This window comes from Pyrus communis, chromosome 1, assembly GCF_041283825.1.
Source record: "Pyrus communis isolate YQ-2024b chromosome 1, ASM4128382v1, whole genome shotgun sequence".
Taxonomy (NCBI): Eukaryota; Viridiplantae; Streptophyta; class Magnoliopsida; order Rosales; family Rosaceae; genus Pyrus; species Pyrus communis.
In genome coordinates, this window is record NC_142565.1 from 1,214,103 (window position 1) to 1,239,733 (window position 25,631).

Consider the following 25,631-nt stretch of genomic DNA (forward strand, 5'->3'; position numbering starts at 1 on the left):
TGAGGAGATCATGTTTTGCAGATGAAAGGGACATGACGTGAAACCCTTTTTTTTTTTTTTTTTTTTTTTGTTTTTATCAATTAGTATTTTATATCCGTGTAACATAAATTATTTAAGTTAATATCTTAATTTACTGTTAGATTAATTTGAGAACTCATATAAAAAATGACCTCATATGTTCTCAAAGGATGCTAAGAGAGCAGCTCTGTTATATTTTGGTTTGAATTAAAAAACCGTTGTGTGTTTTCCACATGAATAGACCACCTCCAGACCATTTGAACAGGTCTTTACCAGCAAGATTGATGCAGTGAGGAACCCCCAAATTTCTCTACCTTTTTCCATTGATCCTGATCGTGCATGGCCACTCCCACTATCACCGCCCAAAAATAGAAAATTAAATTATGTACTTTAAATATTTGTATATTTGTCACGTTGTGTTGATACATACATATATCGCACTTTTACGGCATATACTTAGTTGAAAAGTTCCCATGTCATCCTCGCCTTCATATTTAATTAAATATTAGTCTACAGGGTTTAAAAATTAATTAAAATTAAAAAAACTGAAGGTGACTGAAGGACTTGGCCTTTATTTTATAAAGTCAAATATGATACACTGCTTTATAAATTGGAAGTGTACAGCAACTGTGCCTGCCCAGCAATCCATTTTCAAGCATAAGCTTTTCTCCATCAAAAAATGAATATTCCCAGACCAATCTTCTCCTTCTTCATCCTCTTCTTCTTCTTCTTCTTCTTGTCAAGCAGCTTAGAAAATTGCATGTTGGATGATATCTGCGGCGATGGCGAGCCGGCCATCCAATTCCCGTTTGGGATACAAAAAAAACAGCCAGAGTCGTGCTCCTATCCCGGTTTTGAACTGTCCTGTGACAGCAGCAACCATACAATCCTCACCCTTCCTTATTCCGGGCAGTTCGCTGTCCAGGGTATAGACTATGCCGAACAACAAATATGGATTAACGATCCAAACAGCTGCCTCGCACAACGAGTTCTGTCCCTCAATCTCTCAGGCTCTCCATTTTATGGCGGGACAAACGAAAGCTTTACGTTCTTTAATTGCTCGTTGGATTATTTCAAATACAGATTATTAAACCCCATTGCTTGCATGAGCGGCTCTACGTACACAGTTTTTGCCACCACTTCTTCTAGGGTGATTAGTTTCTTGGCGTCCACATCGACATGCACTCAAATCGGTACGTTTGTTGTTCCGGTTGAGTTTCCGTTGTACGCGGAGGTTGTGTCGTCAGACCTGAATGGCTATCTCCGGCTCGCATGGGACAGGCCAGGGTGCGGCCGTTGTGCCGCACGTGGTGGCCGGTGTGGGTTTGAGAATAATTCTAGTCGTCAAGTTGTTTGCTCAAGACTTCCTCAGCGAGGTAATTGATTAGTAACCTATTAATTACTGCTCTACTCCTGATTACTTAGTTGTTTATTTCTTGTTTTTAATTAAGTTCTCAAACTAGGAACCATGTTCATGTTTCGTCTTATAATTTAGTGGTGAAACATTTAGGCTTAAATGTCAACATGGTACCTATGTTTCATCAGATTTGCAATCCAACAGATAGATGTCCAGAAGGTTATTTGGCGCAAAAAATATTTTGAGGTGTCGTATCGATCATGTGATCTTACGACGACTAATTTGGCCAAATTAAAAACACGGAGATCAAATTGACCCATAAGATAAAACGTAAGGATCATTTTGACATTTAAGCCAAACATTTATTCCCTCCAAAATAAAGTTTTATGCCAACTTCATATCCAAAGTACTTGTTTAGTACAAATTGTGAAGTGTTCACATTAAAGATTTGGTAGAAGCAATTGTTTTCGCTCTCACGTGTGTGATTTTTAATTGTTAATGAGATGTGAGTGTCATACACTTAATGATCAAAAGTTGCAGACGTGCATATATAGTCTAGTGACGATAACATAGCTAATTTCGTTTTTAATAAGTTAAAGAATTAATTCTGTTGCATTCATATGACTGCGTAAAAGTTATAAATTATAAGCATAAAAGAGTTGAAAGAATATTAGTATACGTGTGTGAAACCTATCTGCATTGACTTTTAGGTCATGACTCATTTATCTTTGGATTGTGATGGGCGTGGTCAGCAATTTGATTTTATAAAGGTCAGGTTGGAAAAGGTGAGTGTGATACAAACATATTGAACTTATATACTAACACTTTACAGTGCATCGGAAAATTTGAGTGTGATTCTAATATATTAGAATCATTAGTGTGATATCAACATCTTGAACTTATACTAGTGCAGCAATAGTATTATAGATATCAAACCCAGATTGCTTGATTTTTATATATAAGTATCACGCTCACTCAAACTACCGTGGAATGCCTAAGATTGTGATTGATTGGCGATTCTTGAAGATAAGTAAAAGTAAGCGTTAGAGTCTTCCTCTGTTGGAAGTGCGTTCGACGCTTTCCAGACTGCGATCATAAGTTAACATCGTATCCTTTGGTTTAGTTGACCTTTCGCCCATTAATTAGAGCCACCCACTAAACCCTACTTCGTCAACACCTCCATACGCGCAAAGAGTTGGAAAATGGCAGTATAAACTCGACATTATGTGCAAGTGGTGGATGTTCAACTCATAGTTGTGGTTCGGGTTTAAACCTCTCCCTTTAGTGTAGATTAGCTTGGTAATATCACTTGTAGTCAAAACTCGACATTTATAGAGTCAAATTATGAAAGCTTTGTCTAGTGCATTATTTTTGGAGAAACTTGTACGTGAACAGTTGCCTAATTAGAACAAATCTCACACAATAGAGTCGATATAAGGTTGAGAGGGACAAAAAAACAGAGTTTACTTTGTGGAAAGCTTCCATAGTACTATGCAGGTGATGTATCTAGGTGCTTCTACACAAGTTTTTTATCTTATGAGTTATGACCCATCAACGAACTTTACGACTGTGTTTACGATATACATGGCGTGAGTTAGCTCAATTGACAAGAAGAACTTCCATACCCCCGAGCTTGAATACTCCTCGAACCCAACATGATTGGGCCTGTGTTTGGTCTCTATTTCCTTGTCTCTCATACGTTTACTACATCTTAATTTAAATCTGAATTGCTAATTCGATCAGGAATCCCAAGGGGCGCACGCTATGCTATTACTGTTGGAGTTGGAGTGCCAACAATCTTGTGCGTTTTGGGGGTTTTATGCTGCGTCTTTGGCAAGGTCAAGTCGTTAACAAGGGGCCGTAGAACTCTGCCTGAGTTTAATTCCGCAGTGGCTCCGCAGCCCACCATCGTCAGGGGTCTCGATAGGCCGAGCCTCGAGGCCTACCCAAAAATAGTCCTTGGAGAAAGCCGGCGCTTACCAAAGTCCGACGACAACACGTGCTCGATATGCTTGTCCGAGTACCGGCCCAAGGAGACATTGAAGACCATCCCCCCATGCCAGCATTGCTTCCATGCTGATTGCATCGATGAATGGCTTCAAATGAATGCGACTTGCCCTATTTGCCGGAATTCTCCACCGTGATACATGACATTTTAATGCATGTGCCATCACATTTTTTCTGGAAAATCTTTTGCCCTTTCTCCCCCACAATTTGTACATATTTTCTGTTTTCTTTTTTCTCTGTTTCTTTCGGGTCAGGCAAGTGATCCAGCGAGCGGATTTGCCACTGTCGAACAGTTCTGCTTCCAAGGGGCACCCATTCCCGGTGACAGAAAGCGCAAATCTGACCCTGAAGGTTCAGGCACACAAAAGAAGCCTAAAACTTGAAGTTCAAGCTCTTTTCTTTCTTGTTTTTATGAATTTATTTACCCCTGTAAGAACTGTTTTGAGATATAAAGAACTTCAGAGAAAATTTTCAAATTCTGGTGTTTGATTATTTGACAGTAATAAGAGAATTCTAGTTTCCGTTTCTTGCACTCGAAGAAAAAGAAATTTATTGATCACTGATGGAATTAGGACAGAACAACTAAATTGGAAGAACGTTATAGGATACGAACAACAAAATTTCACAAGACATAAACAGGTGGTTCATTTTTCACAAACTTCTTTCTATGAACTCCCAGATTCTCTCTTCCATGTAAATCCGATCCCTATGCCGGCGTGGCATGTGACGTTCGTCTGGAAAAATTAATAGCTCGTAAGTCTTTCCAGCCGCAACAAGAGCATTGACGAGCCTTGCAGTATGCCTGAAATGCACATTTTCATCGATCATGCCATGGACGAGCAACAACTTTCCTTTCATCTTGTGCACATGGTGCATCACGGAGCTAGACTCGTATCCTTCTTCGTTCTCAGAAGGCAGTCCCATGTATTTCTCGGTATAGAATGTGTCATACCCGTCCCACGATGTAACAGGGGCGCCGGACACTGCACACCCGAAGACATCGGGAAACCTGGCAAGAGTCATAGCTGAAAGATATCCACCATAGCTCCAACCATACAATCCAATGTGACCTGCTCGTGCTAACCCTTTTTCTATAAGCCACTCAGCTCCAGTCAGTTGGTCGTCAGCATCAACCTGACCGCAATTGTACTTTAAAGAGCCTTCGAACTTCAGTCCACGTCGAGCAGTTCCTCTATTATCTAACTGTAAACATGAAAAATTGACGGTAAGAATAAAATTTAGAAAAAATAGAAAACCCGGAATGGTTAAATTTGTCACAGAAGGATACTCACCTTCCATACTAAGATGCCTTTGCTTCTTAGATACTGCGCTTTCATGTCAACTGTATTTATCCAAGAATCAGAGACGAGCTGTACACTCGGTCCACCATACACACTGATCAAGGTTTTGTAAGGAGGAGGTCCAAATCTTGTTTCGTCAGGCTTATATAGACCTGCATACAATGTTGTCCCATCATTAGCCTGCAAATGGACTAATTCTGGTGGCTCAAGTTGAAGCTTTTTGAATCTTGGAACCGTTAATGACGGCTCATACAGAGGCATAATCAAGCTTCCATCGTGCAAGGAGCACAGTATAACTTTAGGGGGAGAATCAAGGGAGTCGTGGATATCAACAAAGTTCCTCATATGATGATCAAGCACCACCACATGTTTCCCCTTGCTACGAGTCAACCTCACTGGAGCTTGCAAGGGTTGGTTTCCATCCATGAAAAGCTTAGCACAATAAAGGTGTGATTCCAAAGGCCCGTCTAAGGTTCCAGTAAAGTAAACAAGTCCCACAGCTTCGTTTACACCAGCAATCTGCTCAACCATCCAGTCTCCTTCGGTGATAGGCCCTAAACATGTTCCATTGGAATCATGCAGATAAAGATGTTTAAATCCTGTTTTCTCACTAGCCCAGATAAATCCCCCTGAAAATTTGGTTACTCCTCTGTCCAGAGGTGTGAGGCAGTCATGTAAGCTAACCCATGTTTCTTGTTCTTCCACCAATAAAACTTTTCGCTCCCCAGTTTTAATATCGAATTTAAGGATCTTTAGTCTGCTGTGTGACCTGTTCAAAACCTGAGCTATTAAAGCATTTCCGTGCATCCAATTTACTCTTGCCAGATATTCGTCCTCACTGTCTGGTTGGTCTGCTCCCCCACACAGAAGATCCATCCAAGTAATAGGACCTCCAGCAGAAGAAACCACACCAAGGCGAACTTTGACATTTGAAGCTCCCGCAAAGGGATAGGCATGATCTTCTTGAGCTTCAGAACCAACAGAGCTTTTGCCTTGATGCATGATCCTGAAAAGCGGAATCTCAGAAGAATCAACTTCTGTGAATGCAATGAATTTGCTGTCTAGAGACCACCAGTACCCATTCTTGCGATCCATTTCTTCCTGTAATGAGTAAAATTCGGCGAATCTAAGAATAGTTTTAAATAAACCTTCTGAGAAATTTCTAGAGCATCAATATAATCCAAATGAAAGGAGGTTATTACATGAACTTCTCACCTGAGCAATATATTCCGCAAGGCCATGAGTCTGCGACACAGAAAAACCAGATTCATATCAACGAAAAGATCAGAAATTCAACTATCTTAATCTACTAGCACTGAATGTAAATCCAAACAACAAATCCACTACAACTCCTTTAGAATTTATGTTGGCTTAAGCAATGGAGGCCAAGTCACAAGGATGTTATCTTAAGCTCCAATCACTAAAACATACTAATTGTGACAGAAAGATTTATAGTTGCAAACTGTAAAAATACTAATATTTTGAGTGACTCAGTTAGTCCAGACCTAAAGTTACTGTATAGAAAACTTACCAAAACATCTCCTTTGGCACCAGATGTTAACTGAATACATTCATTGTATAAAAAATTTAGAACGTGCAACTCGCAATCTTTTACATAACTGAGCATTGTACCATCTGGAGATAGATGGGGATCAATAATTGGTGAACCTGATGTGCACGGAAGCTTGAGCTCGGCTTGTGAATTAGAAAGATCCTGGAAATAAATCTGTCCATAAAGCAAGGACTACATCATCAATGAGAACTCAATCTGTAAAAATATAAAATGCAAATATGTACATGTATGCGTAAATAAGGATGTTTGATTGCACCAAGGGATTGAGGAACACACCCCAGCTGGCAATGGCACCATGATTGCATTCCTTTTCGAGCTTGTCTTCACCCATTCATACCGTGTCACTCCCAACCCACGCTCCCTCGACCTCTCTCTCCTCAACTTTTCTTCTGGTGATATATTGCTCTCGTCAAGTCCTCCATCAGGAGGACTGAAACACAACTCTTGCTTGCCAGTTTTGAGATCGAAAGCAAATACCTTTCGATTCAAAGTGTGATCGGGACTGAACAAATAAGTTATAATAGTATCATCAGGACTGAAACTGATTGAAGTCGGAGCAATATATCCCGGCAATGGGTGTTGCACAATATCTTCGAGTGGGAAAAGAACACAGTCATCAAGACTTTGTGTCAAATTCGGGTCAGTCACAGGCATGTCGAAAGTAAATGATCTCGAACGCTTTAAATTCTTCTTCTTATGATCCTCAACAACTGATTGCATTACAAATATGAATTGGTATTGATTGAACAATCACAGGAGATCAATCTAACCAACAAAAAGTAGCAATCAATAAATATCCATATAATCAACAAAAATCACAAAATAAATCAAACAAAATCAAAATTCTTCATCAATCAAACCCACAAATAGCAATTAAAAATCAAAATCCAAAACCCATTAATAAAAATTTAATCTTTTGACTTCAACACAACTTCCTCAGCAATTAAAGCAAAATTAAGATTAAAACATGTAATTAATTAAAAATTATTACCTTCTAAGAAATCCCAATAATAAGCTCCTTGTTGGCACTGCAGGAGACTATCCACTGGATCCGATCAAATACTACCAAACTGCACCTCCACCCAACAAAAACAAACAAAAAAGAACAAAAACTATCAATCAATGAAAAGTGAAATCGAATAAATAACAAAAAGCGAAGAACTTTAAATATTGGTGGAGCAGAACCTGTGAAAACGATCGGCCATGAAAGCTCCGAAGCAATACAAAGTTGTGGGGTTTTTGGATTCCTGGGAAAAATGAGAGAATCGTATTGGAATTCCAAGAAAGTTCGATTCTTTGGAATCACCGAATCGATTTGTCTTTTAGAGAGAGAGAGAGATGTGAAGATGTTAGCGGTACGTGCGTTGAAAATGTTCCAGGAAACGATGGTTGAAGAAGGCTGTGACGTTTCTATCTTGTTTTGCTTAATCATGCTTAATCGTTTTAGGCAACTAATTAACAACAAATAGATCTGGTTTAGCTTTTTGGGTATGATGCACGCGCCATGCTAATGATGAACAAAAATACACAACATAATTAAATCCGTCGCAATATTACTGTCACACGGTATTATCAATTTAAATATTTTTATAACATGAATGGAGTGTCAAAATTATATGGCAGAGTGACATTGAAGATTTTGTGGCTTGGCATTCATCAACCAATTTCGCAATACGGCTTAGGTATAAGCTTATTCAATCGTAATGTAATTTGTAAGCGATTTGTAGTTTAAATTTGAGTAGTGCGTATAAAATTATTAATCTTTTAGCTGGAGTCGTGTGTTCTATTTTTTATTTCACACGTATTTATTTGAAATTTTGAATAAATTTAGTATTTATTGTAGGAGGGCAATTTTTATGCACAAATATATAGAAATTTTGAGCCAATAACTTAATATTATGAAAATAAATTTGCACATGATATATAAACAATATCAAATGTCACAGTGAAGATATATTTCGATTCATAAATATCGTTGGCATCACATTCCTTTGTCACTTTCTTTCATTAGAGTAAAAAAAATCACTATAAGGAATATTGTAGACAAAATTTCACTTGTCAGAATATGTAGTCTTCGGCATCCACCCGCCGAAATATTTAATATTAATTCGGTGGCCAGTTGAGATACCGAATACCTCGCAACTGACCAACGCCACGTGTTAACATGCCAATTTTGTCTATTGATCAAGGGGCAGGCGCCAAATGCTACATTGAGTAACGCGGTGGAGCCCACGGTACATGATTGCTCCCCGTCTTTTCACATTAATTACTCAATAGTTAATTTAATTCTCATCATTTTACTTTGACCAAAAGTAAGGTAAGGGATTCTTTTTGGATCTTTTTCACCAAGTTCTTCTTATCAAATAATCTGAATTCTTGAAATTTGATATAACGATTAAAGTTATTATAATTTTTAAAATATGTCTCTATTTGTAACCGTTGGATCAAATTAAAAAAACCTGAATTAATTGATAAGAAGAATTTGGTAGAAAAAATCTAGAAAGGATCCCTTTTCCAAAAGTAAATCTCATCATTTTACGGCCGAAAAGAATTTACCGTCGGTTTTTAGATTAATTGATTAATTAAGATTAGTGTTGGACTAACCCAACTCGAATAATTTGCTAATCAAGATGAAATCATTTTAGAACGGAAATATTTTTGGAACCAATTTTAAGTAAAAATAAAAGTAAATCTTGAAAAAATACTTGAAGTGTTTCCTGCAACAAGCACTCGAAGTACTTTATAGTCTGAAACTGTTTTCAATTACAAGCACTTTCACACGAGTCTGAATTTACCATATGTTTTTAGACTAATTGGTTAATTAAGATTAATGTTGGACTAAACCATCTCGAATAATTGGTTAATCAAGATCAACATTGTTCATCTGTCCTCTAATTCCTAACGTTTCTTTGTATGAATCATGAACGACATTAGCATCGTTTAATTTTCAAATGTAGTTTCATCTAAAAAATTTTGGATGTTTGTACAAGATGATCCTTCAAGGATAAATTTTTTAATCTAGCTCAAATTGACAAGAAAAAGAATTCAAACTTGTTTAAAATTTGAGCGCACTGTTCTGACTAATTTGCTTAACCTGCATCCGCTTAATTCAAAGTTCACACAAATTTTTGTGTGCGCGGGAACAATCAATTTCGCATCGAAGGATCGGCTGGCATACATAACTCTACAACAAATCTTATCACAGAACATCTGATGTTGAAGCAGCATTACAAGGGGAGAAAAAAAAAGTGGAAAGACAACGTGATCTGCACATATATGGACAGACTATATATACGCTTATCTTTGCCAGCCCTAGATTTGAAGAACCAGTTGAGACTTTGAGGACAGCATGAATGTAACTCCAGGAACGACTTCTTCGTCAGCAGTTCTTCGCGGCTTCATCTTAATCTCGAGATTTCTATCGGCCCCTGAAGGGTCACCATAGTAATTTATTCTTCGTGAAGTGCGAGTAGCTTCATTCGAACGCCCTTCGAAGTAATTACCATCTTGGCACATGAGCATCTTTCATGTCATACTCTCATATTTCTGAATCTTCAACTTCAGAATTCATCACAAAGCTCGGAAACGCTACTGATATATCCCTGCAACATGGTAACAAATAGAACGGAAATAAGAAATACGAAGAGGGCGGTTTCAGTGAAGTAAAATTTTCTAAGAGGAACAAACTTCAAGTTAATTATATTGCTTACTTTAAATACGGGAGAGTCATATTCTTGATCATAGACGGATGCTTCATCACAAATTCCTTCCACTCTTCTTCATCAATCCGCCCATCGCCCTTCTTATCTGCGTCACTGTATGTCTGCGGAAAAAGGGCAAAGAAGGTAAGAACATTCAGCTAACTGAGCAAGGAAGTGTAGGAATCGCGATAAATATATATGAATTCGCACCCTATCCACAATCACTTCGATGACATCATCCGAGAGTACCAGATCAGATTCGTGCAGAAGTGCCAGTACCATCTCCTTCAACTGTCATGGAATATTATTACCTTAAGTTAACGAGGAGCGATTTCCATCTAGAGAGATCAGATTGTAAGAATGAAGTCTGTAAGAAACTGACCTCCTCTCGCTCAATGTACCCTGTCTGTCTCAGATCATACAGTCTAAAAGCAACTGCAAAAGAATTCCCACGTCCCTTAGCAGATTACAACACATTTTAGTAAGATGTCTCCAATTTTGTTTCTTTTTCCAGATAAATTGAAGATATTCGTGCAGAAGATTTTAGTTTGATATACAGAGGATAAGGGTAATGTTCTTACATGAAATTTTGTCTTCGACAGGTGCATTGGGGTGAAAGACACCTAATGATCGAACAAATTCTCCAAACTCGATAACCCCATTGCGCTTCATGTCAAATAAGTCAAAAATCTACATGAACACCCAAAGATTAAATGTAATGTAAATAAAAAACCGCGTCTAGCGTTTACTTAATAATAAACACACAAGATTTTCCACACGTAAAATGAACATCAGTCACCCTTCCCATATTGCACCATCATCACACTCCCTTCAGCAAATAACGAAATGAAATAATCTGAGAGAAGAGTAGTCAGCATTACACACCCTGTCTGCAAAAAGATTGCTCCGATTTCTGTTCCTGAAGAGCGCGAGCTGAAATTCTTCCTGCTCAAAAAGATAGATGACAGAATATTATCATTCTGTTGAACGTAAGCACCCAAATTTTAGAGTAATTACTTGAAAGTTTTAGCAAACCTACCTTGTGGATAAGTCCATCATCAAATATCGAACTGCTCAATTTCTTAAAAAGCTCATACAAGGCTTCTACTTCGTTCACAGTAACTGCAACAAAGAAAAATTCAAGTAAAAACTCCAGTTCTACATTTGGGTAACTTAATATCTAACTTCTCATGATCAGGAGACAAAATACGTGATCAATATCTTTAGCAGCATCCAAGTTGATCTCAAACTATCAGTTAAGTATGAACTAGTGATGGATGCTTAAGATTAGTTATCACTTCAAAAGCAGTTTCAACGGAAAAAATGAGTACGATTGTTTATGAGTGGAAGTACGAAGATGTAAACGAGAAAAGTTGCGGCAGAGTAGTGAGTGGAAGGGTGATAAAGCATGCTTACAAGGTGTCGCAGCAGCAAGAATCACAGGGTCCTCATAGCCAGGAGTTTTAGCTTCCTTTGAACAATAGCAGCCCATTAACAAACCAACATAATTCACTCGGAGTTCCTGAACAATCAGCAAGACAGAATGACCGGATGGCTATAAAACAGTTTAGCACTTGGCAGCAAATCAAGATAGGATGGCATTCAGTCAATAATATTTTATCACACTCAAAAAAGTGAACAAATTGTTTTAAAACACACAAATGCATATTTGAAACAGTCAACAACAACAACTGAAACAACAACAAACAAGCGTTATCCCACTAAGTGAGGTCCGCTGTTTTTGAAATGATCAACATAAGAAAATAAAATAATCACACAAAACCAAAGGCCATGAGTAACAAACACTTATCCTTGAGTTCTGCCACTCGTAGTCGGCAGGCAGGAATGTGCTTGATATTTAAAGGAGTAAATACAAAAGATGTATCGGAAATTTCACAATCTTCCAAATAACCAAGAATTTTGGAAAAATTAGAATCTTCTACAGTTTTTCTATATCATATAGTCACCTCTATTTTTTAAAATTAAAATAATTTTTGAATTTATTTTTTATTGAAGGATGCACTTTTCCTTATTTAGTAGAGATTTTAGTAATTAAATTATATTTTCTCTTCTTCTAAATATGTTTTTTTTTTTATGCAAACATTTAATATTATTTCTTTTTCCAAATGGTTTTTTCTTTTTCAAATAGTTGGTGATCAAAAAAGTCCCGTGTAATTTTTTCAATTTTTTTGTGAAATTATATATATATTTTTTTTGCTGTTTTTTAAGTATAGTTGTTGACGAATTATTATTAGGTACAATATATTACGTATATATTATCTACAAGTACGTTTGAATTTACAAAAATCATTAATTGGTACATTTATTTGCAATTTTGGTACGTTTGATTTGATACATATTGTTAATATTGGTACATAATTTTTATTTTGGTACGTTTTATTTTGTACACATTGTGTATTGATACGTTTTTACCATTCTCAATCCTATTTTTTTCTTAACGTACTAAAATAAAAACTCATTTCGGTACATTTGATTTTGGGGATTTAAAAATATTTTAAACTATTTTGGAAAGAAAATATCTTCAATCGTAGATAATTATTGCTAAATTGTAGCATTATTGTGAAAATAAATTGAATCTAACCAACTTTTTTTTTTTTTTTTTTTTTTTACAATGATCTCTAACGGAGGAGTGTAATCAAAAGGCTAGATTATAGGAAATTTGTTACAATATAATGTGCATATAGCACCAAAATTATTACAAAAAAAAAATTTAATCAAATCACTAAAAAACATAGATGTTTGATCTAGAAAATTCAAAATTAAGACGCTTATATCAAAATATCCCAAGAATTTTCCATTTAGCATAAAGGCTCAATGGCAATGAAGCTTACCTAAGCAAATCTGGCCTCCTCCAGGGCCTAAGTAATTATTGAAATCTGAGTGCTTGTTACTGTTACACTATAACTGATCTCAAAAGTAGAAACTAAAAACTTATGAAGATCAAAGGCAAGACACACTAAATCTCACTTTTCTTGCTGAGAAAATGTATGAGCGTTGTATTTATCTCATGATACGAACATCGCTTTCGTTGCAAGGGACCGCAGATATTATGCAAGCATTCTGTGAACCAAACATAAAATGGTTCATATGCAGACGTGGACATAATCACTCTAACCATAGCAGATGTACTCTCGTTATGCAACTGAATTCGAATCTCCCTCTTCACAGTTTAGATTAATTTAACTTTAAAAGTAGGAAAAAAGATTCACAAAATCTGATCCTTGGGAATATCCATCAGTAGTGACCAAATTCAAACATGGTGTTAAAATTTTCCCGGATTTTCTCGGCAACCAAACAAAAATCAAATGAAAACCAAAACAATTACAAGTCAACAACTAAAAACGAGCCGAACCGAGTTCCATTTACTCAACAAATGGCCAAAAGTCGAAAAAAAGCATCAATCTTGATTCAAGAACATGAAGAAAAAAAGCGAAAAAAAAATCAAACTTTGGTGAGAAAAACGAGAGCTGACCTGTGAGGAGAGAGTGCAGTTCCAAACAGTAAGAACGTGAGGTGTTGTTATTAATGCTTTTGAAGCTTAACTCTTTCTGCTCGTCTGCAAGTACAAATCTTTGCCTGGGAACTGAAAAGAGTTCTAGTTTTCTCAGCTTTCTGTCGATATGGGGCTCTGAGCAAGTGACCCGTCTCTCTCTCTCCTCTCTCTCTCTCTCTCTCTCTCAACCTCTTGAGCTTTCCTTGTTTAGTTTTTTACTTTTCAAAATTGCCGACTGCGAGTCTATAAGCGATTTGAGAGAGACATAATTCCAAATTTCCTTCCATCTTAGCAGGACCCGCCGGTCCCGCCCACCTCACTGCGCACGTCCAAATGTTTGACCTTATTTTTTTTATCCTTACTTTATGTTTTCAAAGGAATTTAATAATATATTGTGATTTGTGTTGTTCCTTCTTCCCCAGAGAAGATGTTGATTTGTTTATTTATCATTTCCTAGATTTTTTTCTATTTAGTTAAAGTGGGAATTGAAAAATATACAGTTATCAACGGCTCTCATTAGCTTTATGCTTTCATGATTTGACTCATACTAAACTAAGATTAATTAGATTCACTTGAATCACGTTCTCGTGCATGTACATGACTAATCTCCTTTTTCATAGGATTCTCTCTTCTTCTTTCACATATTATTTTTTGTCTTCTTTTGACTATTAAAAAATTAACACAAAACGTTGACGTGGCTTAACTATAATCTTCAAATAGAAAGAGAAAGAAATTAGAAAATGAGAGATTCATACTCCTTCTCATACAGGCTCGATACTGCATGCATCTGTAGCAATGACTCATCACTTTTATAAAAGTATTTAGATTGTTAGATTCACCTTGGTTTTTGGTAAAAAAGCTTCTCCCTTTTGGACTAGGATTATCTCCCATCATCTTTTCATCCCCTTTCATCCTCTTATCTCACATTCTCTTATTTTGTCTTTCTCTTGTTATAAAAAAAATTAACATAAGATGTTGACATGACTTAACCGTGACCGTTTAAATAGGAGGGGAGGAAAGAGAAGGGAAAAAAAAAGGGAGAGAATCCTACTCCCTCCCTTTTTATTGCATGCAGCAGTAATCAGCAATTTTTATAAAAGTAATTAGATGGTTTGATTCAATTGCGAAGCCAACATGAGATTATTAGTTGTCCATAACTCTAATAGTGTATATTTGGCTTTGTATTTGTATTTGATCCATATAAATAATTATGGCAAACCAAATCATAACTTCCTCTTTTTTTTAATTTTGTTTTTTTATCATCCATGTCTTCCTTTTCTCTCTTCTTTTGTTGCAACTCTATTGAGCGCACTAAATGCTCGATGAAATGTCTTAATTGATAGTCTTTAACATTACTCAACAATTTCCTAACTACCCTCGAGAAGCCTCTACTAATCACAGTAGTTGTCGAGATTAGTGACAAACTAATCTCTTTTCTCATACAATCTCAGGACTACATGCAGCTGTAGTAATGACTCAGCACTTTAATAAAAGTAGTTAGATTGTTTGATTCACTTTGATTTTTACAAAAATATAGAAGCAGTTAGATGGTTTGATTCAGGGGCGGAGCGCAGAGCCAGCTTTAAGGGTGTGTAAATGATGTTGTTGTACAAGACTCTTAGTTTAAAAGGGTCGTCAATTTATGATTTTATTTTACATGTATATAAAGTACATATATTTAAGGGTGCAAAATTAAGCTTTTATTGTAAGTGTTCTCTCATAGTCTTGCTTCTTATCTGTAACTCAGATACCTAGCCACCACACAATGCATCATTTTTATTTATTTTCTTTTGCGTATACCAATTTATACACAAACAAAAAATATAAAAAGTAAAAGAAAATATAGCAATCACAATTTTAGATTTTATAAGGGCCCTTGTGAGTGTTACACAGAGCCTCCAAAATTTCAAGCCGGCCGTAGTGGAGCCAACATAAGACTATTGTTTGCCCATGATCCTAACATCGTCAAAATTCCTAGGTATATTTGGTTGTGTATTTGTATTTGACCTCTATAAAAAAATTATGGCAAACTAAATCATAAGTTCCTCCTTCTTCTTATTTTGTTTTCTTTTATTATCCATGTTTGCTTTTCCTCTCTTCTTGTATGTGATTCTATTGTGTGAACTAAGTACTCGATGATATGCCTTAATTGACAAGCCTTGGCAGTCAAAGACAGTTTCCTACAATTGCTCTCGAGTCTCGACAAGCCTCTAGTGATCATAGTAGTTGTTGACATATGTTTTTTTTTTTTTCGAAGGTGTGATCCTATTATTTAAAAATTCTAACTCCATCACTAATTTGGTTCACTTTGATTTTTCATAAAAAAAACTTCTCCTTGTACTGCATGCAGCGGTAAGAATGACTCGGCACTTTTAAGGGTTTGGTTCACTTCTTTAATAAAGAAATCTCATATGCTGAAAGATAAACACCATGAGGAATCTCTCAAAAGTGGAGCTCTAGACTCTCAGTTACCTCATGTTTTTTACTTAATATTTTATAATAATGAACAAAAATTAACGTTGAACTATGAGGTGAAGGAGAATTAATGAAAGTCTCACTTTTGAAGAAGTTCTCTTAACATATTTCATGCTAAATAAACTCTATGAAAAGTACTCATGCATATTAGGTGACTAACACTGTGTTTAAATGAATAAATTTAAGATTACTATGGGAATTAGAATGACGGAATTTGTGAATTTGTGAATTTTTTTGTTTGGTTATGGAATTTGTTATTTTTAAACTCACAATCATAGAAATTGGGAAATGACACTTATTTACATATAATTTAAACTTGAGAATTGGAGGTGCCAAATTTCAAGTTTCTTTTCTATACGGAAATTCTAAATTTCTATGTTTATGAATTCAAATAAAGAAATTGGTGTATATCAATTTATAAATTCTGATTTTTATCCAAATTCCAAGTTTATTTTCATCATCCAAATATAGTGTAAGTGATCTTTAAAAATCTCATAGGCTCAAATATGTATGGACATTAGTCATGCTTATAGACGACTAATTGGTTTTTTGTTGAATATTTCAAGAATATATATATATATATATATATATATATATATAAAATCTATATTATATGAATATAATATATATGATTTGGTGCTGCCTTGTGCAGCATGTGTAATTGTGTATGGTGCTGCAGCGCGCGGCAAGCTGTCGTCGGCAACCTTTACAAAATGTTGGGTTTCATTCAACTTTTGTATATCTTATTGAATGGTTAAAATTTTTAATTAAAAGATATGATGCTTACTCAAATTATATGAGTAGAATTAAAATATATAATTAGTCAAATTGAAAATTCTAAATAGAAGACATGTCTTTTGGGTCAACACTATTAAGAATGGTTGTATATCTTCAATTAAAATAAAAGAACTCAATGAACGGATGTTTTAATGCCTATAAATAACTATTGTGGCATAATGTTTCACACACAATTTCAAAAATTTGTTTCTACGTTCCTTGCTCTCTTCTTTCTCCATCACATTCATACAATTTTTTTCTAGTTATTTCTAAGGGAATATAATTTGATTTTGCTAATCGAATATTTTATATTTTATTGTATCCTGGAAGTGATTTTCCAATAACTCTTTAGCAAACTCATTCGAATGGGAGCAAATAACATTTTAAATAAACGATTCAAATCGTACCACAAAATCATTATTCGGATTATTCTTTATATTTCTACATTTACTCTAACATTTAATTTTTTTTTTTATTTTTATATATACAAGTCAGTGATTCTCACACTGCTTTTAGTTTTCGTGCGATTCTGAGAATATATCGTGTCAAATGAAGAAGTTTTTAAATAAAATATTTTACTTCAAAGTTTTTTATTTCTCCAATTCAAACTTAGCGATCGCCATCTTCGAGGTTTTTGATGGCCGAAAGTCCAACATTGAAAGAGGACTTTCAGTCGGCTAAGTGGACATAATAATAGTGATTATTTTATTGGTGATGATGATTTTCTACTTTTCTATTTTCATCCCCTTCTATTCCATTCTAAATCAATATAAGATGTTGACATGGCTTAACCATGACTGTTCAAATAGAAGGGCATGGAAGGGTAAAGAGATTAGGAGGGTAGAGAATCCTTCTCCTTTTATTGGAAGCTCAAGTAGTGTCTAATGGACACGTGTTAGTGTGCTGCAGTTTTATTATGTATAAATATTTGAATTATTATATGCATTATTAGAAAAAAAAGTGTTATAAAAATAGGGATGTGATATTCATACACCTTTCTAATTTTTGACTGTCGGATCAAATGAATTGAAGAAAATTAATGACTAGAAATTAACAAGAGGTGTGCAAGAAGTAAAATGACATGTGTGGATAACACACCCCTAAAAATAAATGAAACATGTATTGTACAATGAGTTTAAAAAGAACCAATAATTCAACGAATCATTACAAGTAATGAGAGTGTTTAGAAAAAGGTTAATAAAATCTATAATAATTCATATGTTAATCTTTTTGACATAATCAATGAAATATTTATAATAATTGTACATAGGTTAATGAAGCATGCCATATGAGTTTAAGCTAGATAGAAAATGGAAAATGATCATCTCCGGATCCATTTTGTGGCGTGCGACCAGTTTTTATCAGATACTATTTGTGTTAATTTTAAATAAAAAAATATCAAAAATTTTATAACCGCACGATATACGATTAACGGCTAAGATATGAAGGATCCAGATGAAATCCAATTCTGATAGAAAATAGTTACTAAATCATTTTGTCTTCACTTTATTCATTTCCTTATCCCATTCCCTCTCTTGTCTCTATCTACTCTCTTTTATCACAATTTTCTCTTCATTCTCTCCCTTCAGACTCTCTTTCTTTTTCTCCATCTTTCCCTCTGATGAAGAAAAAGAGATAATTGGTGACAACAAGGAGCACCAGTTCCCAATGGCTCAAGCGATCAACGACTGCTACATCATGATTGAAACAATTACTCCCAAACCATCAATGACCTTCATGGCTCCATGAGATTATGAAGCGGATAGTGGTTGCAGGGTTTGGGAAAGAGTGATCGCACGCGTACATCAGCTGCTGAAGAACCAAGAACAAACACTACAACGCAGCAAATGTAAAAAACATAGCCAAGAAAAGGACATAGTGTTGCAATTTCTTAATGTAAGAAAAAAAAAAAAATCATGCGATTGCGAAGTGTGAAGCGTAGGAAGTGTGTTATTGATGGAAAAACATAATGATGCAACAAGCATTGCAAACCAGTGTCTGACTCCAAATGTAAAAAACAGAACCAAGAAATGAACAATGTTTGAATATTTATTGACTTATTCTAAAATATAAAAGGAAAAAAAAAAAATGAGAAATGAGGTGTCAGTTGAAGTGAGTCTCAGCTGTAGTAACAAATTTTGTAGTTTTTTTTAAATGCATTTAAGTATCACAAATATAATACATAATTAACCTATTTATAATTAACATAAATATTATTAATGTTATAATTTTTATTGATTTATACAAAATAGCTCGAATTAATATATAATAATTAGCAAATAAAAACTAGCGAGGCCGACGTGAATAACATGAACTTTAGATGTGTCTTCCTTAAATGTCCCATGTCGAAGTGGATGGAAATTTAGCACCAATGCACCATCCTTGGTGATATCCCAATTGAGATGGGGTGATATGATCGGTACCAAATTAGAGAGATGTAGCTATCCTACCTTCTCAACTACTTTGGAGTTGGGGGACATTAATTTGTGGTCTTCAATGTTAGCACTATTTTAGAGATAGTCTTCCATGTGCGAGTAGGCAACTGTCACAATAACGTTTGTGATGTGTGTGAGTTTATTTTGTTTTTATTTTTTGTTAAATGATAAGATATGGATATGATACTTTTGCTTTGCCACCCTTAACATATACAAGTCACTATGGTGTATCAAGATTTTTAGGGAGTTTTGCTAGTGGATTTTCACATATCTAAGTAAATTTTTACTGAGTATCTTAAATTTTATAAAATTTCATAAACTTTTGATAATAAATTTTTGTGAAAAATAAAATGAGTTAAATGGTTGATTTTTGCAGAATTTTAGAGAGTTCAATGTTAGAATTCTTTAGAATTTTAACGAGCAATTTACTAATAAGCTTATATTCTTAAGTTTTTATTATTAAATTGGTGATGATGACCATGAAAAATTAGTCTTAGAGGTCGCATGGTGATTGTCAACAAGATGGTGGTAATAGAATTAGCATCTTTAGTGTTGACGAAAATAATAGGAGTAGTGATTGTGGTGGCGAAGGGTTGTTAGGGTGGTGAAGAAGGGATGAGGGCAGAGGTGATGGGATGGTGATGACGATGGTAAATGCAGCGGTCATGGTGATGGTGGTAGTCATAATAGGGTTGATGGTGATGCTTATAGGAGTGATGGTGGTGACGGCAATGGTGACATTGGTTATTGTGGAAGTAAAATAGTGGTTATGGTAAATCGGTGTTGGTGACATAATTGCAAAAGAGGTAATAATAATAGTCATTGCTTTTAAAAAAGCAGCACTCTTTGTATATGAGGCCATCTCCAACCGATCCGGCCAGAAGGCCATAGGGTAGAAAATAGCCTAAAATGACACGAAAACCGTTTCCAACCGAGGGTTAGACCAAAGGGCTTGTGGGCCCCACCGGGCTAAAAGCACCAAATCAAGCCAGCAGGTTGGCCATCTCCAGCCTGCCCACTTTTTTTTTTTGGACGATTTTTTTTGCCCAACCCATTTTTTTTTCTAGAAGTTTTTATTTTTATTTTTTTTAATTCTAATTTTTTTCCAACACTATTTCTCACATACTTTTCACTATTCCATATTATCTTACCTCATTTCTTATAATCTTCTTATGTTCGAAAATTTTATTTTAATATGGTAATTTAATTAAATTAACTATATTAATTCAATTAAAAGAATAAATTATGTTTGGTACATGTCCCTTTAACCCCCTTGATTGGATATGTTTTTTGTCACATGACTATATTTGGCCTATAACCCTTTGGCCCATTCGGTTGGAGATGGTATGAAATATGGCCAGACACTATTCATTAAAATATAATTTCTTGAATGGCTATAGAGTTAAAGAGAGTTATCTGACCCTCCTTCGGTTTGACATAGCATGAGTTCTCATACTCCCTAAACAAGTACCACTCTTTGCTTAAAAGGAAAAGAAGTGGGCTCATGGTAGAAAACTATTTGATGGGATATGCTTGGCGAACGAGGATTCTCTTCAGATCCTATTTGTGAGGATCCTAAGAATTTTCAAATCGTATCCTTTCATTATATATCATGTAGCCAAAAATTATTTTAAATATTTTTATTTAAAATTAAACATGAACAATATCTGATGAAAACTGATCACACAATGTACGATGAACGAATATAATTTAAAAATCTCCGGAATCCTCGTAAAGAGGAGATGATCCTCGTTCAGTAACTCGACTTTAAACAAATCACACCGACTAATAATTGTAATAATGTGGGTCAATTTGTGCACCCTACCAATTATTTGATGGTATTTTTGTATCACTACCTTTCATTTTTGCACGTTTTGTATCATGACATTGCATCATTATGTATAATCTTTATTCTTCTCATGAGACCAATTGATATGAAATGTGTTTACCGTTACGTGACATTGTATAATTATAATTAATCAATGATATGTATTAAAAACTTACACATGTTATGTTTTATTTAAATAAAATATGACGATGACAGTGAATCTATTCCATATAAACTTGTCATCCTTCACAGCCAACAGCAGAGGAAGATGTAATACCTTATCCGCCATTGAAGAAGAAAAAAATCCATAAAATATTCCAGTTATATCCAACAGTGAGCTTGAATGACATTTGAAACGCAAGAAAGCACCCTAAAGTTACACAGAACTTATGGACTAGGCAATGGCGACAGTACACGTGAAAGAACACCATGTAGAAATGGTGTTCGTGATCGCAATTTGCCGACCAAAAGAAAAGTTTATAATTTGTTGACAAAACAGCCGGTCACACAATTATTTATTGACAACTTTTCAGAAGAAAGAAAAAAAAAAATCTTGGCCCACTGTCTGAGCTCAATAATATTCTCCATTTTTTGGTAATTTGAACTGTAGTTTTTACATTCTTATCAATTAATAAGTAATTTTAAAAAAATTCGGAAGAGAGCGACTACATTGGAGTGTAAATGGTATCAAATGATCTAATCGAAACCTGATAATTGCGAGCCAACGACTATCGGTTGAGTTAATAATAATCGTTCTTTTTACTACACAAGACATAGATTTGAGTTTCATTGTCTATAATTTTTTTATTAGACGATCTGTAAAAATAAAAAATAAAAAGTTAAGATATCTCTGTAAATTCTCAAAGAAACTTGTAATATATCCTGAATTTGAAATGAAGTGGCCTTCCCTCTCCATGACTTTAGTCAATATGCTACCGTCAAAATATGTATGTGTATATGTACAGGAGCTCCTAGCCTCGTACTATTGAAATTATATGTTTTTTATTTCAAGGCCACAAGCTGTGTTTATAATAATAATTAGTCAATTGTTGATAATTTTTACTGGTTTTTCAAGACAAGATTGTGTTGAGAGGGAAAATCTAACAACATTGAGACCTTTCACTGTCGAAAAAAAAAAGGAGTGATAATGATTTGATTAATAGCGAATCCACTTGAAAACATGCTGAGAGTTTTCTTTTGCTTAATCGTCCTCCGGATATTATTTGTGATGTATTATTAAAGATTGTCACGCTTAAATATCAATAAAACAACTATCATCTAGCTTAAAAAAAAATAAAATAAAACCACTCGTTTTCTAGATACGAGTCGCATTCATTAAGCTATCTGGATTCTCGTGGGATCCTTTTTGTCAGGATTCGGAGATTTGTGAATTATATCCGTTTATCGTACATCATACAATTAGAAATCATTTTAAATATTTTTATTTAAAATTAAATACAAAATGCACCTAACAAAAACTGATCGCACGATGTACGATGAACGAACACGATTTATGGATCTTCAGGATCCTCACCAAAAGGATCCGGAGAGGATCCTGTTGGTTATTACATAACTTTTGACACTTATTTTTTTTTTTTTTGTAGAGCTCACTTCATAATTGTCACATCCCGCCTTCCCTCGCAGTGATATTGTCCGCTTTGGCATTCTGGGCCTGGACTAGGTCGCAGACACCCAGCTACCGCACGGATTTGTTTTTGCAGGCCGCAGCCCCAAAAGGCCTCACTGAAAGGTACATGTGGGCATGGACATATAAGGCTCAAGATCGACCCTCGTGTGGCCGATGTGGGATACGACAATCCACCCCCCTTAGGGAGCCCGACGTCCTCGTCGGCACACACGAACCAACACGAGTCCGGCTCTGATACCAAATTGTCACATCCCGCCTTCCCTCGCAGTGATATTGTCCGCTTTGGCATTCTGGGCCTGGACTAGGTCGCAGACACCCAGCTACCGCACGGATTTGTTTTTGCAGGCCGCAGCCCCAAAAGGCCTCACTGAAAGGTACATGTGGGCATGGACATATAAGGCTCAAGATCGACCCTCGTGTGGCCGATGTGGGATACGACAATAATGTATTTTAATGATCCTAACTTTCTATATTTTAGGTATTCTTTTAAAGATCATATTTACTAAAAAACACTCAAATCTGAAACCATATGACCGTTGGATTAAAAGATTATGGCTTCTTTGCAGAACTGTATTTGTCTATTTTCTTTATAGATGAATGTCTTAATGGTTTTGGACTTATCTAATTTTTTGCAATAATGATTTATGAATAATGTTATAAAAGATAGACGATTTGAATTGTTAAAATACATTACGAAGAGGGCACACAAAACGGTATAACATAAATTGTCCATTGTAGATAAATGCGTGACTAAAAAAAATGTCTCTCGCACGTGTAGCACTTGTGAAGAGCAGCAAACTAATAGGGAAAGGGATCATCGCCGGATCCTTTTCCTAGGGATCTCGGGGATCTCGTGATCGTGACTGTTCATCGTATATTGTGCGGTCAATTTTCTTAGGTACTATTTATATTTAATTTTAAATTTTAAATATTAAATGATTTCTGACTGTACAATATACAATGAACGATTACGATTACATAATCCTCATAAAAAAGATCCAACGAAGATCCTTTTCCAACTAATAGAAATAGACAGAGAAAAAGATCAACACAGATTAATATAATAATGTGAGTACAAAAACATGCCTAATTCATGGTTGACAATTCACACACACACCCTTCAATGAGGAACAACATCAATGGGATTAACATTTAATTAAACATACTAATCCCTATTAGCATAAACACACGTCCGCCACATACTTGTCAACAACCACACGTTTAATTTATTTCATTCATCAAGTCCCTTCTTGAAGTATGTATTAATTTTGGGTGGTGATATCCACACACTTATTTTTACCTTTTATATACCTTATGTTATTTATGTTCTTCAATTCATTTGATCTGACGAACGGAAAATTAAGAGAAGTTCATGGATAGTAAATGAGTCTGTGAATAACACCGTCCTAAACCATTTCGGCTTAAATTGTTAATGAAATTTCCATTTGATCAATGCAAAATCTCTTTTGCTTACCGTATTTGCGATAGTTGCGTTAAGTTATGGGTATGTTATCTGGACACACAAAAACTAACAGTATGTGCATTTGTTAATGCATTTTTGACTTTTGATACTTGTATAAGAAACTTTGATTGTAGTTTGGCTAGATAATTTAGCTTTCTGCATATCTCACGTCACTTATATATGGTTTAAAAGAGTGAGTTTGAAATAAGATCAAACACTTCTAAAAAATAACTCATAAATTCAAAAATTCAAACCCCTAAAGTCTTTGAATGATTCAAACTGAATATAAGCATCAACTGATAATGGATTGGATGTGATGAGAGAACTATTTGGAATTTGATTTGGCAGGCTTAGCCTATCAACTCGCGCATAATAATACAGCTCAGCTTTATTAGAAAGTGTGTCAACAAGTGTGCTAATGTTGCGTGTCCGAAAGTTTTACGTGAAGTCATTCATTGATCGAGTCACCTCTATTAACAAAATTGCAACGCACACAAAGTCTTGTTGAAGGAGATGTGACTAATAAAATTTTTGTTACAATTGAGTGCACGTTAGCTAGCTAGGCATTCCATTTCCATAGAAGTTGGTTAGAAAGAAATAATTTATAGAGCCCAAAGAGGTAAGAAAACAAAAACAAGCAAGCTAAATAGTTAAAACGGATGAATCTGTTTTATGTAAGTTATTTTTTTCTATGAATGAAAGGTGGTCACTTTTAGACAAAATCATGATCCCCGCCGGGGGTGGGGGGTGGTTATGGTGAGACTCGTTTGCATAAGTTGTTCTCTTAATAACGATATTTGAATGAAATTGGGCTCGATATAGCTAATCTTAATGTGTAACCTACTTAAATTTTCATTAGTGTGTCATAAAACAAAAAGTACGTCAGAAATCCATCACTCTATTTAAACCCAACTTGCCTAACCCATCAGATGCAAAATTACGTTCTCGATGAACATATGCTGCAAATTGCAACTCTAGTTCTCTTTGATTAAACTTCTGCACTCCGAGACAAGACCATAAAGAGGATGATTGCAGCTAGGAGAACCATAAATGAAAAAGACCACTAAAGCAGAATCAACCTCCATAATGATCAGAAATTTCTAGCTTTAGCTATCTCAACCCGTAAAACAAAGCCCAAAGCTCAAAATGAAAACTTCTCTAACTTCTTTTTTATAAATAAACCAATGATCCAGTTACCATGCCAATCTATAATTAATCCTCCACTTCCAATCACCCAATTACAATTGTCACATCCCGACCCGGGCTCCACCACATCTCGGGCACGACTCTGCCGTAACACGATATTGTCCGCTTTGGGCCCCGACCACGCTCTCACGATTTTGTTTATGGGAACTCACACGAGAACTTCCCAATGGGTCACCCATCCTAGGAATGCTCTCGTCCGAATCCTGGGAATGCTCTGGTCCGAACTCGCTTAACTTTGGAGTTCCGATGAACTCTGAAGCCAGTGAGCTCCCAAAAGGCCTTGTGCTATATGGAGGTGGGCATGTACATAAAAGGCATAGATGATCCAC

General features: G+C 35.3%; 3 protein-coding genes across 7 annotated transcripts; 1 reads left to right on the plus strand and 2 right to left on the minus strand.

The window, feature by feature from the left end:
- The first annotated feature begins 625 nt into the window (after positions 1–625).
- Positions 626–3,914, plus strand: LOC137719558 (putative RING-H2 finger protein ATL21B). Its single transcript, XM_068458595.2, has 2 exons — positions 626–1,394; positions 3,119–3,914. The coding sequence occupies exons 1-2, from the start codon at positions 698–700 to the stop codon at positions 3,517–3,519; spliced, it is 1,098 nt and encodes a 365-aa protein (XP_068314696.2). The 5' UTR covers positions 626–697; the 3' UTR covers positions 3,520–3,914.
- LOC137719557 (uncharacterized) lies at positions 3,906–7,768 on the minus strand. 4 transcript variants are annotated; one of them, XM_068458591.2, is made up of 7 exons: positions 7,442–7,768; positions 7,248–7,326; positions 6,533–7,021; positions 6,215–6,409; positions 5,899–5,928; positions 4,675–5,784; positions 3,906–4,585 (listed from the first exon to the last, which is right to left on the minus strand). In XM_068458591.2, the coding sequence occupies exons 3-7, from the start codon at positions 6,974–6,976 to the stop codon at positions 4,034–4,036; spliced, it is 2,331 nt and encodes a 776-aa protein (XP_068314692.2). In that variant the 5' UTR covers positions 6,977–7,021; positions 7,248–7,326; positions 7,442–7,768; the 3' UTR covers positions 3,906–4,033. The 4 variants fall into 4 exon arrangements, with proteins under 4 accessions (XP_068314692.2, XP_068314693.2, XP_068314694.2 ...); XM_068458592.2 differs by having other exon boundaries at positions 7,248–7,332; positions 7,442–7,692; XM_068458593.2 differs by having other exon boundaries at positions 6,533–6,966; positions 7,442–7,682.
- Positions 7,769–9,307: 1,539 nt separating this feature from the next.
- On the minus strand, positions 9,308–13,892 carry LOC137719559 (calcineurin B-like protein 4). Of its 2 annotated transcripts, none has more exons than XM_068458597.2 (9): positions 13,451–13,892; positions 11,374–11,512; positions 10,997–11,079; positions 10,843–10,902; positions 10,539–10,647; positions 10,340–10,392; positions 10,168–10,248; positions 9,967–10,079; positions 9,308–9,858 (listed from the first exon to the last, which is right to left on the minus strand). In XM_068458597.2, exons 2-9 carry the CDS (start codon positions 11,447–11,449, stop codon positions 9,795–9,797), a joined length of 639 nt encoding a protein of 212 aa, XP_068314698.2. In that variant the 5' UTR covers positions 11,450–11,512; positions 13,451–13,892; the 3' UTR covers positions 9,308–9,794. The 2 variants fall into 2 exon arrangements, with proteins under 2 accessions (XP_068314698.2, XP_068314697.2); XM_068458596.2 differs by having other exon boundaries at positions 11,374–11,479; positions 13,451–13,710.
- Positions 13,893–25,631: the final 11,739 nt, after the last annotated feature.

Coding starts and splice junctions, on each gene's coding strand:
- LOC137719559 (XM_068458597.2), bottom strand. CDS start 11,449: ATGGGCTGCTATTGTTCAAAGGAAGCTAAAACTCCTGGCTATGAGGAC. Junction 10,393..10,538: donor TGTCGAAGACAAAATTTCAT/GTAAGAACATTA, acceptor ATTCTTTTGCAG/TTGCTTTTAGACTGTATGAT. Junction 10,080..10,167: donor TCGAAGTGATTGTGGATAGG/GTGCGAATTCAT, acceptor CTTTTTCCGCAG/ACATACAGTGACGCAGATAA.
- LOC137719558 (XM_068458595.2), top strand. CDS start 698: ATGAATATTCCCAGACCAATCTTCTCCTTCTTCATCCTCTTCTTCTTC. Junction 1,395..3,118: donor CTCAAGACTTCCTCAGCGAG/GTAATTGATTAG, acceptor TAATTCGATCAG/GAATCCCAAGGGGCGCACGC.
- LOC137719557 (XM_068458591.2), bottom strand. CDS start 6,976: ATGCAATCAGTTGTTGAGGATCATAAGAAGAAGAATTTAAAGCGTTCG. Junction 6,410..6,532: donor TGGTGCCATTGCCAGCTGGG/GTGTGTTCCTCA, acceptor CTTTATGGACAG/ATTTATTTCCAGGATCTTTC. Junction 5,929..6,214: donor GTGCCAAAGGAGATGTTTTG/GTAAGTTTTCTA, acceptor TCTGTGTCGCAG/ACTCATGGCCTTGCGGAATA.